General features: G+C 45.4%; 1 protein-coding gene across 1 annotated transcript; it reads left to right on the forward strand.

The window, feature by feature from the left end:
* Window positions 1–657: 657 nt before the first annotated feature.
* Window positions 658–11,371, forward strand: LOC306734471 (uncharacterized protein; the record flags this gene model as incomplete). The annotated part of the gene is made up of 15 exons (XM_079215828.1): window positions 658–672; window positions 1,333–1,371; window positions 1,466–1,606; window positions 2,077–2,171; window positions 2,341–2,364; window positions 3,046–3,589; window positions 3,824–4,111; window positions 4,658–4,720; window positions 5,006–8,410; window positions 8,498–8,606; window positions 9,299–9,412; window positions 9,641–9,934; window positions 10,567–10,683; window positions 10,768–10,889; window positions 10,977–11,371. 15 exons carry the CDS (start codon window positions 658–660, stop codon window positions 11,037–11,039), a joined length of 5,433 nt encoding a protein of 1,810 aa, XP_079071954.1. The 3' UTR covers window positions 11,040–11,371.
* Between the last annotated feature and the right edge of the window lie 7,404 nt (window positions 11,372–18,775).

The raw sequence follows: 18,775 nt of genomic DNA on the forward strand, positions 1-18,775 counted from the left end.
GCTCGGTGTTTGGAGAGTTCCATTCTGAAGCGAGTCTGATTGTAAACAACACATTAATTAATCAAGCGTTGTGCTTTGAACGTTGTGTTTCCCAGAAGACGAGTCGTGGCGCCATGTCCCCAACGATCATGCTGACCGGTTTGCCAGCGGAATACTACAAGCACGAGGACGTGGCCAAGCTGGTCTGGCAGTATTTCCCCAAACAGAACCTTCACTCCCTGTACTACAACGTGGTGGTCTTACCTCTGCAGAGGAGGGTGAGCAGTAGAAACCACAGACTTTGACAGGGACAAACATCTTTGTTAGAGCAATTGTATTAACTAAATGTAATTGTTGTCCCTTTCCTATCGTTCCTCCCTTCGTCTTCAGGCCTTTGTGTTTTTCCCTGATTGGACTTCGTGCTGGAATTTTGTCCGAGATCACGTCAGACATCAAGTTTCTGTAAACCAAACCCCGCTCACCGTGCACTTCGTCTTGGAACAAATAATTCCCGCTTCCAGTGAGGTATGGACACCAGGAATAACCTTACTTGCACTGCAGTTGGACTTTTGCGATGGAGCATAATATGTATCCTCGCAGACTTAAAGTAGTGCTTTTGTGTCCGGCCTTGAGCCAAATCAATCGGCGTCCTCAAAGGAGCTGCTGGCAGGTGCGACAATGTCTTCTACAGAGGTTAGCATAGATCTGCAATGGCATCAGCTTTATTAGAACTTGAGAGTATGTCTTCATTGAAAAAGAGCAAAGAACAACACTGAAGGCTTTTCTTAACAGAAAAGACGAATAGTCTTCCGACTAGCTTCTTTAAGAATTTGATTGACAGCTGGTTCTTCCAATCACCCGCCTTTCCCATTCCAAACTATGACTGTTTCTCAGATGATTCTGGAGAAAAAAAACACTGGGCTGTGGGATAGAAAAATCCACTTTCAGAAGTAGACAGGCATCAATAGGAATTTGTATCTGTAAAGTTACTATACTTGTTTTACAACTTATACTGCAAAGAATTCCTTTAAGAAAATTTGAGAATGAAATCTTAACAGATATGCTAATGTTGGAACAAATCGGCACAAGGAAGCACAGAAATACAAATATGCATGCACGCTATTTGGAAAACAACGGCGTGAAATAAAGTGTTCTGACTGACAATACCAATATTTCAACCTCGATATGATATCTACATATCTTCATACCAATACTGATAGAACATATTAATTTGCAGAGTATTGCTATCATTTTGTAGTATCGGTGTAACTTGCAACACTATTGACAAACAACATGTTTAACGTGATTTTAAATGTGTTTTGACGACATTTGTGATTTGTACTCTTCTTACAGGAGATGATGTACTCGACTCTGATGAAGTGGAGTAATGCTGTAAGTCCATAATCACTAATTTAAACCTTTCCTGAAGACTTTCCTTCGTCTGTGGATCTCTGGTCCTGAACTCCAACTGTTTCTTGCTCTTCAGGGAGTTCCCGAGCCAAAGTGTCTGGAGGAGCGTCTGCTGTGCGTGGAGACCTCCCAGGCGTCTTTGGACGTCATCGGGGTGGTCATGGACGTGGTGGCGTCCATTGCGGCCTTTGTTGGCTTCCTGCCGCTCGCCAACCGGGTACGAGGACACAAACATTATGCTCTTTTCACATTCGAGTGTTTAGAGAATCCCCATGTCAGGGTATCTGCAGGCCTTAGAAAGTCTTGAATAGTATTGAATTCAGTTTTCCTCCTTTTATTATGTTTTGTTAACTTTGACGTGAGATGTATATATTTCTATACCTAGAAACTAAAAGTGGGAGGTTACCATTAGACTAAAGAATAGGCCGGTTGGTTGCTACTGTGGCTTGGAAGCTACTTGCCTCGTAAACTGTGCCAGGATTTTCTATCACATTGAAACAATTTTTGTTTTAGTTTGTTTGACATTTTAAGGAACAACCGTTTTATTTGAATATACTGTGACTTCACATACAATTATTCATATATCTGATTCGGTTTTCTTTCTGTTGCTTTTTCCTGATTAATTTCTTCATCTCTCCCTCCTCTCTGTCTTTTCTCTGGTCGTCCATGACTGTCGTTCTACCTCAGATATGCATTGAGATGAAGGACTTCAGCGCTGTAACCGAGGTGGTGGAGAAATACAAAACGTTTTTACCAGACTGCTTTGAAAACTCCGAAGCGTGGTAAGCGTTTTTTATTTATTTGAATAATTAGGGTTATGAAATTTAGTTATTTTTATAGTAATTTACAGCTGCGTTTCCCCACACAGTCTTAAGGTTTTCTATGTATGTGTGACTGTACTCTTAATTCCTCTCAACTAAACTGACCAACTCTTTCTTTTTCTCTCTCCAGGAGTAAAGTGAAACATTTTGAGTCGTGAGTACATCTCTTTGTGATTTATTGTTGACCAGCTAAGAGAGAGACAAAGCATGACCATGATCAATGTGATGACTGTTGTGATTATATATGATGTTAGTTGGTGGCACATTTGGATAAATGTACACACACATCTTTGAGTTCAAGATGACACTTCAAAAAGATCATTGTTCAACTTAAGTATGGTATATCTGTGGAGACACCTCAAGCATTTCATTTACAGCAGCATCAGCCGAATGTGTCAATTAGCGGAACGAGGCTGTAACAGACGGGAGGCGGGTCCGTCTTTCCCCAGGCCGCCTCCCACTTCAGATTCAGACAGTGCCAAAGCAATAACCAATGCTATAAAGAGTTTATCGCTTCATGTGTGCGATGCCAAATAACGCACATTGTGCTTCAGCCCCACTACAATGTGCATGCACATGTGCCCTGTAGAAACAAGCATAAGTTGGAGTTTAGGAATCAAGAGCTTTAGGATGGAGCATTACATTTTTTTTAATATTCAAAACCACTCAACTCACTGACACATGTTTGGCATAAAATAAGATAACTGTACAATAATTTCAGAGATACTGCATGAGAACTTGAAAATGTTATTGTTTCTTTGACAAAGTACTCCTTTAAGCCATATTGTGATATAGATATATATATATATATATATTCCTTTTGTTTTGATTTTAGTTTGAAGAGCCTTAAACAGCGTCTCCAAGATTCTAGTGTTATCAAAAACTTTGATGCGGAACCCATCAAAGTCCAAACCCCGCCCTTGTCTGAACTACCGGGTATTGAGTCAGAACCTGCTGAGCAAACCAGTGACTCTGGTGGATCCGCTGTTTTTGAGCCCATCACAGCAGAACCAATTGCTGGTGCTGCAAGTGACCTATCAATAAAGAAGGACGATCAGGAACCAGAAACAGAGTTTGCCACGGACTCCACTCTAGGTCCTGAGGCAATTGAAGATTCAGTGAAAGTCGACGAAAAGGGGGAAGAGGAGTCACTGACAACCTCAAACGTTACTGCCGGGGTGACCTCGCCCTCTGCAACCAGCAGTGGAAACACAGTCGCAGATGCTTCCAGTCCTGACCCACCAGACACAGCGGCCATTCCTGAACAACACTTCACAGAACTTCCTCAGATTAACGCAGACATGTTCCAGGCCATCACGGTGGCAGTTCGCAACCACAGGCTGACCCGAGGGAGCAGCTCCATGAGTGAGGAGAAGGAGGTGAGAGGCCTGGCTTGTCAATCTTATTCAACATTTACATATGGCATTAAAAAAATAAATACTGTATGTGTGTTTTGTTCTTAGAAACAGTGACACAAAATAGGACCAAACAGGAAAACATAATGTTACCTCGGGTCTCTTAAAACCCGACAGAGAAACAATGATATTCAACAAAATTGTTACTTTGATACTAGAGTGTAACGAATCTCCGTTACCCCCGTGAGTCTCAGGCAGCACAAAGGGCAACGCGCTAGAGCCGCCGTCTGTGCCTCTACGGCCAGAAGAGGCAGGAACCGGACCGCCCACCCGGCCGCAGGCCAGCCACACGCCCCCGCTGTTGCCTCGAAGGAGTACAGGAACGACTGCGCGTCGTTCGCTGCAGTCATCCTGTGTAGGGCCACCCCTGCCAGCGTGGAGGGCCGGTCCTGGAGAGCACCCAGGAACTGGCCGTTCGTCTCCGCCTGCTCCTGTTGCATGGCCGCGATTGCCACCAGCATCTGTCCCAGCGCCACAATCGTCTGGGTCGGCGCCTTTGGTTGTTGCTCTCTGTGATCCATGTGCCCGCCGCCCGTTGGGCGCCACTGTAACGAATCTCCGTGACCCCTGCGAGTCTCGGACAGCACAAAGGGCAGCACGCTAGGATTTGCGGTTTCTTAATAGTTTTTATTTATCAGCTGTGTACGATCTTGGCTGTCTGGTGTGCGCTCCCGGCCTCGCCCTTGAGCGCACCCGCCTTGGCTCGTCTTCTCCTCTGACTGTAACAGCTGTTGCGGCCACGTCGCCTCTGCTCAACGCTCTTCCCCGTCCTTCAGACGCTAGTCTTGTTTTAATGGGGAGAGACACACACACACAAATTGCCCCCAGATAAAGCTGATTACACCTCATCCCGGCACCTGTTCCCTGAACCTCACCCTCGCTCAGTTCCCTCCGCAGCTGAGCAAAACCCCACCCCGCCGCCACACAGACTTAGAAATTAGCTACAAACTTTTGCTGTTACTCTTTCCCCCTTCATAATAAATGTCTTCCAATTTATTTCACATGACACTAATCTGGGAAATCTCTCTTTAGATCCCCAGCAAAAGCAACACAAGCCCTCCACTGCCAATGGCTGAAGACGCACAACAAAGAAAGGTTACCGGCCTTGTTTTTTATTCCCAAAAACCTTCATGTCATTCTGCCCATTAGTTTAACCTTTCATCTCACAGGAGGAGATCTTTCAACCTTGATGATATAATTCTGTCGAAGTTTGTCAATGGAAAGTCTCCCTATTCCTTTTCAACAGACCGTGTTAGATAAACAATCATATGCACTAAATGATTGGGTCATCAATGTATTTAATTGCATTTACTTTATCTTGATTAAGAAGATAACTGATTTTATTTTTTCAATAATTTACCTTCTTTGTTCCTGAATCAGGGTCATGAGGATTCCACAGATGACATCGTTTTGTCAGATACTTGTCGTTTTGATGAGCTAAACTTCAACATGGATGACTTTGTCACTGTTGACGAAGTCGGCGATGACGTGGGTGACACGAGCCCCGAGCCTCACAAGCAGTCCTCCAGAGCAAGAAGAGAGAGGCAAAGCCCTGGAGCGCCTGCTAGCAAACGGACCTCAACAAGGTCTTCGAAAGACGCTAAGAGCTCTTCCTCATCCTACTCATCCAAGTCCATTAAAGACTCTTCGGGCTCTGCGTCACCAAAAAAGTCCAAGCACTCATTTGAGCCTTCCAAATCCCAGATCAAACCCTCTGCCGGTGCCTGTAAGGCCTCCCACTCTTCTTCTCCACTGTCTACTGAAACCCTTTCTTCCCCCATTCAGAAAACACAATCTTCAGCCAAAGCATCCCGTGGTATAAGTACCCGCTCATCCTCCGCTTCACGTGAAACAAAAGGTGTAACATCAGCAGCAATGGTCTCTATTGAAAGTCGTTCTGAGCTGCTTCTAGAAGAAAAAGACACAGAGTGCACCGTGGCGAAGTCTGACCACAACGTGCCAGCAGAAAGCATTTCTGCAAAAACTGTTAAGTCGGAGACAAAAATGGAAACGTCTTCAGAGATGCCTCCACCTGAACAGGAACAGGGGTTAGAGTTGAGCCACGTCCAGAGTCTGGAGATTGCTATTAATGTCGACACACTAGAAGAGCAGAAGGAAAGCAAAGAGGAAAGAAAAGAAGATGATGTTGACAAACATACAGAGGTGGAAGAGGATGAAGAATACCAAATCCTTGATTCACTTGATGATCAAACAGATGAACCGATGGATGATGGGGACCACGCCAGCAGCTCTGAAGCCCAGCCAAGTGGACCTAAAGGAGGCCAGGCTTTGCATGACGAAAACGATCAGGTCTCAAACAGTGTCAACGATGACGTCAAAGTCTGCTCGCCGGAGTATAAGGAAGCGGAAATTGCCGATTCTCTCAAAGTGTCGGACGGTGTTACCGAAGGCGAAGCAGCTACAGGTCAAGAGGACAGTCACCTGGTTCAAGATGACAGTTCCACAGTGAAACAACTGTCGGCGATAGATTCTGAGGATCATGAGACAAGTAATGTAGAGACTTTCCAGGTGTCAAATACAGGTAGTAAACACACTCCGGACATGGAAGATCGGAAGAAGGGAAAAGAAGAGGAAGTCAAAGGCCAAATGCTTTTTGCAGAGTCCTGCAATGCCTTCAAAGATGTGGATAATCGTGATAGCCAAAGTCCAAATGAAGACCAGCCTCTTCCAGACCCTGACAACAAAGACACTTTAAAAGACCCAGACAGTGATGTTACTGAGCAAGAAACCTTTGAGATATTGGATTCAATTGATGATCTTAATTCCGCGGAAGACAACAGCCAGAACCTTGAAATTCCCAGTGACCAGATCTCTAAAGAAGACATTTGGCTCGAAGAGGAAGACGCATATCAGATAATTGATTCTGTGGAAGATCAGCCAATGACTACAGAGTCTGAGTCCGGCAACAAAGGGAAAAGAAAACTAGGGAGGGGGACTGCTAGAAAAGATGGTAAACCATCAAAGAGGATTGGCCCCACAACCACAGCATCCAAAAGTGAAGACAAGGAGAAACCAGAGAGGGCGGTTAAAACATCCGAGTCATGGAGGAAGATGGACCTCACTGCAAGAGTTTCTAAAAATGAAAAAGAGGTCACTGAGGACGTGGTCTATAAGATAGTAGATTCTGTTGAAGACGAACCGGTTCAAGATGCGCCCACCGCAGAAACGCCCAGCAGAAGAAGGAGTGCAAGAGGAAAGAAAGAGGATAAAATCACATTGGATCTCACAGACGCATCTGAAAAACCAGAGGAGGCGACATACAAGATTTTAGACTCTGTGGACGGAGAAAATGCCAACGATGAACCAACGCCGAAACCTACCAGAGGAAAAAGGGGAAGACCGCCGAAGAAAGAGGCTCCAAATGAGAAAACAAAAACAGACGACACGTCACCAAGACTGAGGCAAACGCCCGGCAGAGAGTCACAGGAACGAAACAGGGAACGAACGCCAAAGCTAGAAGAGAGATTTCCTTCAAAAGAGAGCATACCATCAAAGCAGAGTGACAGGGTGGTAGGTGAGTTAAGTGAGGGGGATGCGACCAATACGGTGTTTGACTCTATTGAGGAGGAGGTAGTTCAGGATGATCGGCCTGCTCTGAGAAAAAGGGGAAGACCAAGGAAAGACGCTAAGACAACAAAAAAAAGTCTTGGCTCAACATTAAAGAAGGGCAACAAAGACGCATCGAGAAATGTGTCTGACGAAGAGGAGGCGATGTATCAGAATCTTGATTCTGTGGAGAGTCAGGCGGTGGGCGATCAGCCCCACGCGGGACAGTCAGAGGAAACTTTGAAACACATGGACCAGCAAACTAAGAGAAGTGAATCTCCCACAGGGTCGCCCAAAGATGAGGAGGAAGACGAGCCGATGTATTGCATCATAGATTCCCTGGATGACTATCAAGTTCAGGAACAGCAGATGACCACAGAGGACGAGACGAAAGATACGATTTCTTCAAGAGACGAGTCGTTGGCTGAAAAAGAAGACGAGCCAACATGTGCCGGCACGGTTTTGGAAGAGACCGAAAACGTGGGTGTCGAAGAGGAGACTCTGTACCAGATAGTTGATGATTTAGAGTCAAGTGATGAACCATCTGCTGCAGAAGGTTCAGGAACTACAGAAACACCCAGAGCAGACATGCAAACACTAAAATCCCAGAGTGATACTGATGTTGTTGAAGGGGAGAACAAACAAAAATTGCCTGAGAAAGACGACGCATTGAGCACTCTGATGAACCTGGACGAAGTGAGCGAGGAGGAGGAGGATTACCCAGAAGCCGCAGCTGAGGAGGAAGAATTGAGGAAGCGACAAGCCGCTGTGAAAGAGAAGCAATTCGCCAAGGAGCGAGGAGCAAGGATGACCAGAGGGAGGGAGGATAGGAGGACCAGGGACTCAGAGCAGAGAGATCGAAGGAGCCAAAGCAGCAGCAGCAGTGGCAGTAGAAGAGGTGGAGGAGGCAGTGGGGGAGGATCAAGGAGGGAAAAGGAGAGGGTGAGGGAAAAGGAGGAGACGGTGGCGGGAGACCCCAAAGAGATGGTGACTCTGGATGAGGTGGGAGCGGATGATGCTGCAGAGGAAAGAGAGCCGGCCAGCAAAGAGGGGGATGGGGAGATCACGGAGGGAGAGCTGCAGGCACTCGTCACTCTGGATGAGTTCATAGGAGAAGAGGAGGAGGAAGAGGAGGAGGAGGGGAAGGTGGAGCAAAGCATGCTGGAGCCCCACCCACCCAGCCGGGAGGAGGAGTCAGTGGACTTCTTAAACCCAGAGGTAAAAGTCAAGATTTTCACACGTAGAAGTTACATTTTTAAAGCTCAACAAATCCAGGCGGTTAAAGATTCACATGTCTGCCTTTAGACTTTGGTGACTTTGGATGAAGCTGGCGACGATGAGGAAGAGAAGCCGCACGAAGAGCAAGCTGAGGAAACCCCGAGATCTGCCAAACGCAAAAACAATGACGACGCAGGTATGAGTCATAATACTAATACTAGTACTCGCACGTTGCAGATTTAGGTGCAAGTACCTTTGAATTCATTTCAATCCCTTTGTAGTGGGGGTGTCACAATTTGAATTCTAAATTGAATATTGATTGAAATTAAATTTCTGTATTGAACTTCGAATTCGGCTGCAGTCATTTATCGCCACCTAGATTATATTGTGTCTTCATTGCTTTGTCTGGTAAAGGATTTGGGCAGCGACTTGGACTTCATGGTGCATTCAGTTGTTTCTCGTAGAATCTGACAAACTGTTACTGTAAAGTACCCTCCTGCCTTCTCGGACCTTCTTTTTGTTGAACTGTTTCTTCCCAATTGACTAGTGAAGTAAATTATTGCATATTAAATACCTGATATAGTTTTGACTATATGATGTAGTACATAGAAGGCAAAATCAGTTTTGATACCATGTAGCTTTCTTTTTTTTCCAAGAATAAATTAGATAATATAATTGACAGTTGTCAGGGCAAGAAATCGAGGATCTGTTGATCTTAACAAATAAAGACTCAAAAAAATCTACTTGACACCCCTACTTTGGAGAGATCTGTTATCACTTTCACATCAGTCAAAAAAGCCGCAATCAAGTCTACGTTCATTCAATATGGTAAGACAATAACCATAAAAATTGGAGTTAATACTGTTTTTATTTTTTGTCCCGTTTTAGAAGAAAGTATGACCTTTGTGACGGTAGACGAGGTGGGAGAGGAGGAAGAGGAGGAGGAAGCGGTGAAAACCAGGACTAAAGGACGAGCCAAGAAGAGAACCAGACAAAGCCCTGGTGAGACACAAGCACACTTATATTTACACCTTTTATGCATGTCAGGGGCCTCGTGTCAGGGGCCTCGTTCACTTTGCTCAGCTTGGGTGGTACAGCCTGGAACTTTGTGCCTGAAAACCAGCTGCAGGTTCTTCAGTTTGGAGCCAAACTCCTCGTTAGTTTAAGAGTATTATTCAGCAGCTTCCCTTTCACTTGTCTGCTTAACCGATTCGTTGTCTTTTACCACAGTGAGGAAATCTACCAGAGGGAAAAAAGTGGTCACAGAAGACGAGAAAGAAGAAGAAAGGGAGCCAGCTGGCCCTGACGTACTCCCTCCGACTGCACTCGACGCCTCCTCGTCACTCGACAAAGATCCGTCTACGTCGTCAAGCGTCGGCCAGCCGGAGATCCAGAAAGCGGAGGCGGAGCCAGAAGCAGCCGGCGACGCTGCCTCTGCTGAGCAAGAGCTGCAGCCGGAGCATCCTGAGGACCAGACACTGGAGGGATGTGTGGAGGAAGGATTGAGCAGGGCGGACATTAAAGGTACAAAGATCTAAAAGAATGATGGACTGTTTTTTTTTAAGCAGATAAATCGTATTCTTCAGTTTCAGCGTAGCATCCACACTGAGCTTATAAAGTCATGATTTCAAATTGAAAGAACGCGCATTTTCTTTCGGGGCGGCGTGTCGTGGCCGGCTCCAGGTCAACGAGATATTGTTTAAGTTATTGTGAACATGACTTTGTCCTAATCAAGCAGCTCGAGTGATGATTATTTACGTGATTGAAGAATTGTTTAGTCAATAGTGAAAAACGCATCAAATCACGATGATGTTTTTGGCCTTTTTGCTTGGAATAATACTTTATATTGTCAGAATTGTGGCAGATTAATTATTTATTTATCTCCACACACTGCAGTATCCAAAGAGAAAACATATTTTGCCAAATATGAATGTATCGTTGTTGGCACCTACACGGACAGTTCACATCGTTTTTGGTGTAAATTGCCTATTTCGGAGTTATCGGCTGCAGAGACGGTGCCTTCTCTCTAACGTAATGGAGCTAGATGGCACAAGAAAGTGACATTTGAAAAACTCAACAGCAACGTCTCTTTGCAGAAAAGCATGACCTGGTCTTTCGACATGATTTATGGATGGCTGATCCCTTCTCTTCTCTAGTTGGGAGCAAACAGAGGAAGGAGCCCGTCGGACCTGCAGCGAAGCGATCTCGTTCTCGGTCTCCGAGCGTCGCTGCCGACTTCAAACTGCCGGCCTTCAAACCCAACAACCCCCTCGGTGAGACGCGTGCACGTCATCGCACCGACACCAGATGCAGACGTTTCCGTCCTCCTGTTTCACCTTCATGTTCTCCCCCTTCAGGTCAGGAGTTTGTGGTCCCCAAGTCGGGGTACTTCTGTAATCTATGCTCTGTGTTCTACCTGAACGAGAGCGCCGCCAGGAACCGCCACTGCGGCACCCAGAGACACTACGACAACCTGCAGGTACACACACACACACACACAAACTTAGACGCAGTAAAACACACACTTGGCCTCATTATGTGTTCCCCGCCACTTTTCTATTTTCAGAAACATTTCCAGAAGCTTCAAGAGAAACCATCGAGAAGTTCTCAAGGCTCCGTTTCTGATTAATTCCAACTTCAATGATTTAATTCCTGTTTTGTTTTTTATTTTCTTGTAAAAAATGTAGCAGAGGTGAAGTTGGACGAGTGAAGCGTCTGCAGCTTTAGTTGACAAATCAATGTGTATAATAAGCCATGTTGCTCAACTTGGAAGCTTTTTTTTTATATATATAAATGTGTAAATATTACATCTACTGTAATACTTAATTAATACTTTCAGTATTTGTATTGTCTCATTTCAAGCTCTCTACAGTTCTGGTACCTTGCTCTGCCCGTTTCATATTTGAATGTTTAGAAGCAGGCAAGATGCCACATTAACTAATCTACTCATCAATAAATGATTACCACAGTATATACTGAATTAGTTTGCATTTAATTCTGCTTATTTTCTGGGATTCAAAATAAATAAATCAGCACAACTTGGCTGGTGATGTATAGCTCAATTTGACTCAAGAGAAAATGTTCCGTTTCTTTAGCACATACATAAATCATCTTCACCCCGTCTCATGTCGATAATAAAAGGTACAATCTAATCACATACTGGAATCGCATTTGTAATGCAACATTTGTAAGTTATATACATGTACCTGTACGTGGGCCATAAAGGTATTTATGTTAGTAGGACTTTTACTTTATTTAACTTGTAACATCCGCGCTTTTACTCTGAAGGCGTGACATCAAAACCGGAAGTGTCCGCCATAGAGAAACCGCTTCTTTCAGGAGTTCCTGCCTGCAGACTGACTTCACGAAGATGAGTCCGAATCCACCAGAGACGTGAAAAACTCACAAATAACGGAAGGTATGCGACAACAAAAACACCGCGCGACCACTCGCTTCTACTCGGTGTTTATAGTGTGAAACTCGTATCCGGGGTCCTCGTGAAGTCTTCCGTTTAGGGCTTGTTGGCAGGAGCACGCGAGGACGGCTCTTTTTGGCCAGAATGAGGCGCTGACGAGCACAGGCGTGTTTCTAAAAGGGGATATCATCCCAAACAATGAAGGCAAATCACTGTCAAAATCCCAGAACGCAAATGAGATCCACGTGTGCGCGCAAATTAAACAGCCGCGCGTGTAATTTACTTTAGCGAGCGCGAGCAAAAGTCCCTCGCGCCAGGAACAGTCTATCGTGAACTTTTAACCTGCTCGCTCGCGAAGCTTTAACCTGCGGTCGCGTGTCTGGTACCTTCTCGCTCTCCAGTAGATCCTCTTGTTGACAGTAAGTGGGCAGACCCAGTCGCCATGTTTCTCTACATCTAATTGGTTACAATCCTCATCACATGCACATACCGGAAGAGACGGAAGCACCCAGTCTGGGCGACTGACCCATGTCTGACTACAGCACGTTATCTTCGTGTGTGTGTGTGTGTGTGTGTGTGTGTGTGTGTGTGTTACGTTGCCAGTACGTGATCTCCGTGTCTGTTGGAGCTGTCTACATGAATAAACGGCTGGTTGGAGCCAATACAAGATCAAGTGTGACTGAATTAATAATACATGCTCCTGTGATTGGTCAGTGGGCCAGCATGACCATTAACATGCGCTGTGATTGGTCAGTGGGTCAACTGACAGCTACCTAGCTGCTAGCATAACTCAGTAGGAGCAAGAATAATTCAGGCTGAAACACAAGAGAAGTTGGGACCTTTTTAGTGTTTTGTTTGGTGTAATTTTTTTAACAATGGCTGAAGGAGGAGGAGAAACGGACTTGCTGGTGGATTTACTGATAACTCCTTTCTCACGGAGGGTTATGGGCAGTGGCGGCTGGTGACATTTTTTTTAGTGGGGGGGTGCAGTTGGGCGGCGCGGTTTAAATAGCACTCAATAACACCTGAAGTGGCACCCCTCATTACACTGGCACCGTCATATGCCTGGCAGATGAGTTTACTTTTCTGCTCACCTGGGAGGATGGCAGCAAGGCGTTCTTTTAATGCCACGGCAATGGTCTCTGCTGTAGCTGACTGCAGAGGGATGAACTCAAATAATCTTTCCTCCACATTAGCACCATTGATGTAGTCCATGGTCTCATCTGCTTGGATCGATAGAAAATCGCTGCTTTGAACTTCACTTATGATCTGTTCCCTCACAACAGACGGCATACAGTCAAGAAGCTCATTCTGGACTGTTTTGGATGTTCCCTTAACACAGTCGCGCTCTGGAGATGCTCTTTCAGTGCACTGTCAAGTGAGGCAACAACGTCCACCAAGCTATGGAATATCCCTGGGTTATCAGAGCTCTCGCTCTCATCAGGACCACGCAGAGCCAACTCAAATGCACCACAGAACTTCACACAGTCCATTATTCCAAACAGGCTTAGCTTCATGCCGTTAGCTAGATGGCTGCGGCAAGATTTGTGCTTCTTACACTTCTCGGTGAAGTGCTTGAGATCCCTCATCCCCGTTGTAGTCCAGAGTGTTTCAGTCCCAGGACTTTGGAACAACAGACAGGGGAAACAAAAAACGCATTACTCACTGAGCATCCAGCTAACCAGAGTTTTCAGTCGCCATACTGACACAATCAAAGTCTCTGCTAGTGTTGCTCGCGTAGCTACGTGGGAGCTGTATGGGCTGTGAGGGAATGATAAAGGTCTCTGATTCGACGAATAGTCCAACCACGTTGCAATAAGAAACAATGTCATTGGCTAGAGCGCACTTTTGTTCGCCCGAAGATTCTCGTTTCATCCGCCAATGAGAAGCTGTCCTCGCCGTAACGCCCCTGAAATGTTTGCTCGCTTCCATAGACTTCCATTTGGCCGGCGCCCCGAAAGGGGGAGGGGCTTTTCTCAGTGATGATGAACGGCGATATATTATATTTGGTCACATTTAAGTGGTTGTTTACAGGGGCTTACGGTCTCCCACACACATTTAGCGCATCAACACGGTATATAATGTTTTTTGACAATATATATTATATATATTGGTTTTTTTTTTTTTTTTTAATCGCAAAGTTTTAAGAGGGGCGGCGCCCTAGCGCCCTCTATTGATGCACCGCCACTGGTTATGGGTATGCTTGGCGGTGACGATCCTAATATCGACTGCCACCGGACATTTTCAGCCCTAAAACGGGAGGCTCGAGAAGGGACTGGGACTGAAGCCTACCGATAAACTGTACGACCGCGTCATTGAACTGCTCTTTGTAAAATATCTGAATTGCTAAAGTTAAGATATTTTTTGTTTTTGTTTGGATGTGGTCAGAAATGTCCTGAATACACAAATATCAGGCTACGGAGATCTGGGTGTCTACTGAGTTGACCGCAGTTCGCTTTCCGCTTTGACGTGATTTTAATCAGTCTGTCGAATGTGTTTCTGAATTTATTTTAATAAAATTTACGACGGGTTGGCGACCATTGCTTTAGGTCAAGCTTGCTGTGATTGACAGGTCGCTGCTGCTACCAGAGCCAATTACGGCGTCTCTTCATCACTCCTTCATATTCCAAATATGGTAACTTCCATTGACTGGTTGCAAAAAGTCAAGATGGTGATGGCCGCATTCGAAGCTGGAGATGCCAAAATCTGCGAATGCAAGGCTTCAAAACGGCAATCCACAAACCAGCGGGTGACAACACGATGACTACATCCACTTCTTATATGCAGTCTGTGAGTGGGAGGGAATCTCCCAGAAACTAGCGAGACAGAGATATAGCTGTGGTGAAGTGGTTCAAACATTTGCTGCTTCCCTCAACGTTGACTTGGAAAACACAGGGGAAGGTTATCACTGATATACTGTTGTCCTTTTCCAGAGTGCCGTGGAGGGGGGCATTAGACCCGGCGCTGCCACTGACCCCCGTCCAGATGTTAGGCTTATTTTCTGTCACCAGTGTAGTATAGCTTCCTCAGAGTTCAGAACATAATCAGAGTTGCAACTATTCACAATGATTGCATGATCAACAGTCAAATTGAAATATTGAGACAGAATTAATGTTTTTCCTGCTCAATCCTGCGTTTGTTTTGCTCTGGATTAGTAACCCTGCTGCTTCTTTGGGTGAACATTTTCAGGCATGCTCAACGTCGGTCTGAACGTTGCCTTAGCCTTAGCTACGTCCACACTACTACGTTTCTGTTTAGAAATGCAGATCTTTTTGTTTATGCCAAGCGTCCACAGTTCTCGTCAGTCAAGACGTGTCAGCCATCAGGACCTAATACCGTATTTGTATTAGGACTGAAAAAGGGTCTGTTTTGAGTATATCGAGGAAGATCGTTAGAATCAAACCAGACCTTTTTATTATTAAAGAATAGTCTATTACTATTATTTTCTGTAACTTCCTGCTTGCACCAGCATGCACCCAGTGTACGTGAATAGTGGCTTGAAATTGTTTTTCCAGGCGTGTTCATATGGATGTAACTCATTTCTAAAACGATGAGGGTGTGGACGTAGTTCATTTTCTTTTTAAACCTGGTTCAAAACGGAAAGGTATTGGTGTGGATGGAGCCTTAATCTGGGCCTCACCACTTGTCTTTGTTTCTTTTTCTCAGTGTCTCTCAACTTGCTTTTATCAGTGGTAGTTTTGAGCAATTGAGTTGTCTTTGAGACAACAGGACAGAGCAGGCCATACAGTGTGTCCGAAATGACTTACTACTTAGTATATAGTGTTCTATATTGTGAGTTATGCACTACCAGCATTAAGAGCAGTGTTTTCTGTATTGTCTAATTATTTCAGTATGATCTAATGTCACCTCCTGAAATGGAAATTGCGGTTCTGGTCTGTTACATTTTGCAATGTGCATTGTCTGCTGGTGCCAGTCTCAATCCACTGTTTCCACCAGAGATAAACATGGAAAAAAACATCCTGTACAGCAGTTACCTTGTTTTCTATCATCATCTATATTGTGTTGCCTTTGCCTCCTTTGTTCTTTCTTGCTAGTGAAGTCTCTGAAGCTAAATAGACTGAATGTATTTGTGTCCGACTGCACCAGAGTGGACGACTCAAGAAGAGACCATCCAGATGATGGATTTAACCCAACCAAGATGCTGAAGTTCAATCCCATCCAATAACCCCATCCTTTGTTTTTTTTTGTTTTGTTGTTTTGTTTTCAGCTTTGCATTGCTATCGGAGAGTTGTGCGTCTTCTCCCGCTCCACGGCTCCTAACAAGCTCCTTACTTGAAGGGCTCTACAGGAGCTCGCTCCTGCTTGGCCAACAGGTTGCATCCTTGCGGCTGGCTCAACTGAAAGCCCAGCTAGTAGCGACACAGAAACAATGCTCTCGCTGTTGGCAGCCGAGCTGCGACCTTGATGTCCAACTCACCTGCTGCCTACATATCCACAACACCCACCCTCCCCCACTGCTGCAGCCATCCATCTCCAAACACCATGTCCTATCCCCCGCATAACTCCTATGTCTCTGGGAACCAAAGAGCCACCCTGGGGCAGTATGGGCTCTCCAGTGGACAGGCAGGAAGGGACCCTCGGATGGGCCCTTCTCACCTTGGACCTGGGTCCAGCTTCAGCTCTTCTGGAACTTCTTCTGTGACTTCGGCCAACTCTGGAGGAATACCTCAGTTGCTGCTGCCTCAGTCGATGAGCTACAGGCCTCCTGAACAAAGTAGGACCATAATAGACGAGAACATTGAAAGGTCTATTGACATGCATATTAGTAGAGCCAGAGAGGAGGTGAGGCTTCTTGGCAAACCAGTGCATCAGCAGCCAATAGACTCTCGATTTACGAGCACTCAAAGGGAGTGTCTCTCTTCAGGCACAGGGATCGTCTCCTACCCTCAACCAATGTCCTCAACCTTTGCTTCTCTCGGACATAGATACCCGGGAGTTGAAAGTGGCAGTAGCTCCTCTGACTGGTCATCTAACTACGAAAGACCCACTGTCAATGAACCCTCTAAGTTTTATTCATCGCCTGCTTCATCTAACTCATGCGGTGGTGATGGTAGGTTTATTGCCTTCAGTGAAAGAGAACGTGATATACCGTCCATTCCAGGGTTAGGCGATTTTAACAAACCAGAGTCCAGTCAACACAAGCACACCTCTGAATCAGCTTCTAACATCCTTTTGCATTTTGGACTTGAAAAAGAGGACTTGGAACAGCTCATCTCATACCGCGAAGACCAGATCACCCCTGCTAACCTGCCATTCATCTTGCGGAAAATCCTCATTGAGAAGACCAAAAGAGCTACGACTGCAGCTCAGTCAAAATCCTGCCCCAAACCCCAACCCACCAGAATGAGTCAATCAGGAGCGGTTGGGGTGGGCCAGGAAGACATTTCATCGGCTTTTCTCCAGCCGAGTAATGTGATTGACTATGGACATACAGGCAAATATACTGGAGGGGCTGCGGACGAGATTGGAAGGACCAGTGACAGTAGAGATAACAGTGGTGGAAGTATGTTGCCGCTGGACACTTACAATAGTAGCAGACACGGTCGAGAACCAGTGCAAAAAACAGAGATGAAAAGCAGTGCCTCTGGTTTTTGTCGTGACCAGGCGAGTTCTGTTTCCAGTTTCGGCTCTCTGCACAGTTCAACACGGAGCTTTCTGGCTGCCCCAAGCAATGATCAGACTAAAAGATTGCAAACCCAAGAATTCGTCTATCTGAAAGACACAGACATCAGAGCTGTCAAGACTGAAGCCTCCAAACCCGTTCCTTTGAAACAACCAGAGGCAGATCGCCAATCAACATCGAAAACCCAACCACCATCCAATTTGTACCGTGGTGTGCATCCCAACAGAACTGGCCTTGTTGTCATTGACAGTAATGACACCCGTTGTAATAAGAACCCAAGTAAAAACCACGGACAAGGGTCAATCGTTGCTGAGCAGATGAAAAAGCAGCAGAAGCAGCCCATGCTGCGGCAACAGACAGTATCACAAGCCATGTGGCCTCCGTTTTTTCCTCCTGCAAAATCGGTTCCCCCTCCATCTCACGTGCCCAACATCACTGGTGCCATGCAACGACCAGTGTTTATTCCTGGTGGTCTTCCCACCATCATTAGTTCTTCAGCTCGGTCTCAGACAATCCCAGATCTGATGGACCTCATTCATCTGATACCACCTTCCAACAGGCCACCTCCAGCAAAGGCTGCAGCCTCCAGGGGCCTGCCAACAGCGACCATGATGCATGATTATGCATCGGCCTCACCAAGAGTCTTTCCCCATACCTGTTGTCTGTGTAGCAGAGAATGTCTTCGTATGCAGGTGAGTGGAAGTCTGCACTCTGTTCTCTCTCCCTTTTCGGAAATTGTGGGATATTTATTCCGACATCTAAAATGTCCTTTCTTTTTTTCATTCTGAAATGCTATTTTAAATTGTATATTTTAAAAATGTTTTGGAAACTGATGGATTTGGTTTAAGAGCGATACTTTCAAGCCGATGTGAATAACACGGTTGGATTGCAAACTTTGGGATATTTTTTTTTTTTTACGTTAACTGATTTGGATGTACTGTAAAACAAAGCGCCAAGATGCCAGTCACAACTGTTTTTGTTATCTGTAATTCATGTTCACAATGTTTGATTAACATGTGATTTTGACTTAAAACCCGTGTTGGTAGACCATTGTCTAGTTTGGACAGATGATGAGCATTCATAATAAAGTTATTGGTAGAAGCCTATTACCTTTTACAGTGATGACTGTTGTATAATTTGATTAAACAACATGCGGCCAACTTCTGGGACGGTTGTTGAAAATGAAACCAAGGGCTTAGAAGACCTGACCAGCAAGAATCTGCACCTCTGAAGAACTAGTGCATCAGAGGAGGATGGAAGAGGAATGTTTCCCTTCTTTCTCAGTTTTGGGGCTTTTTTCCCCATG

Source organism: Taurulus bubalis, assembly GCF_910589615.1.
Source record: "Taurulus bubalis genome assembly, chromosome: 3".
In the NCBI taxonomy this organism is placed as follows: domain Eukaryota; kingdom Metazoa; phylum Chordata; class Actinopteri; order Perciformes; family Cottidae; genus Taurulus; species Taurulus bubalis.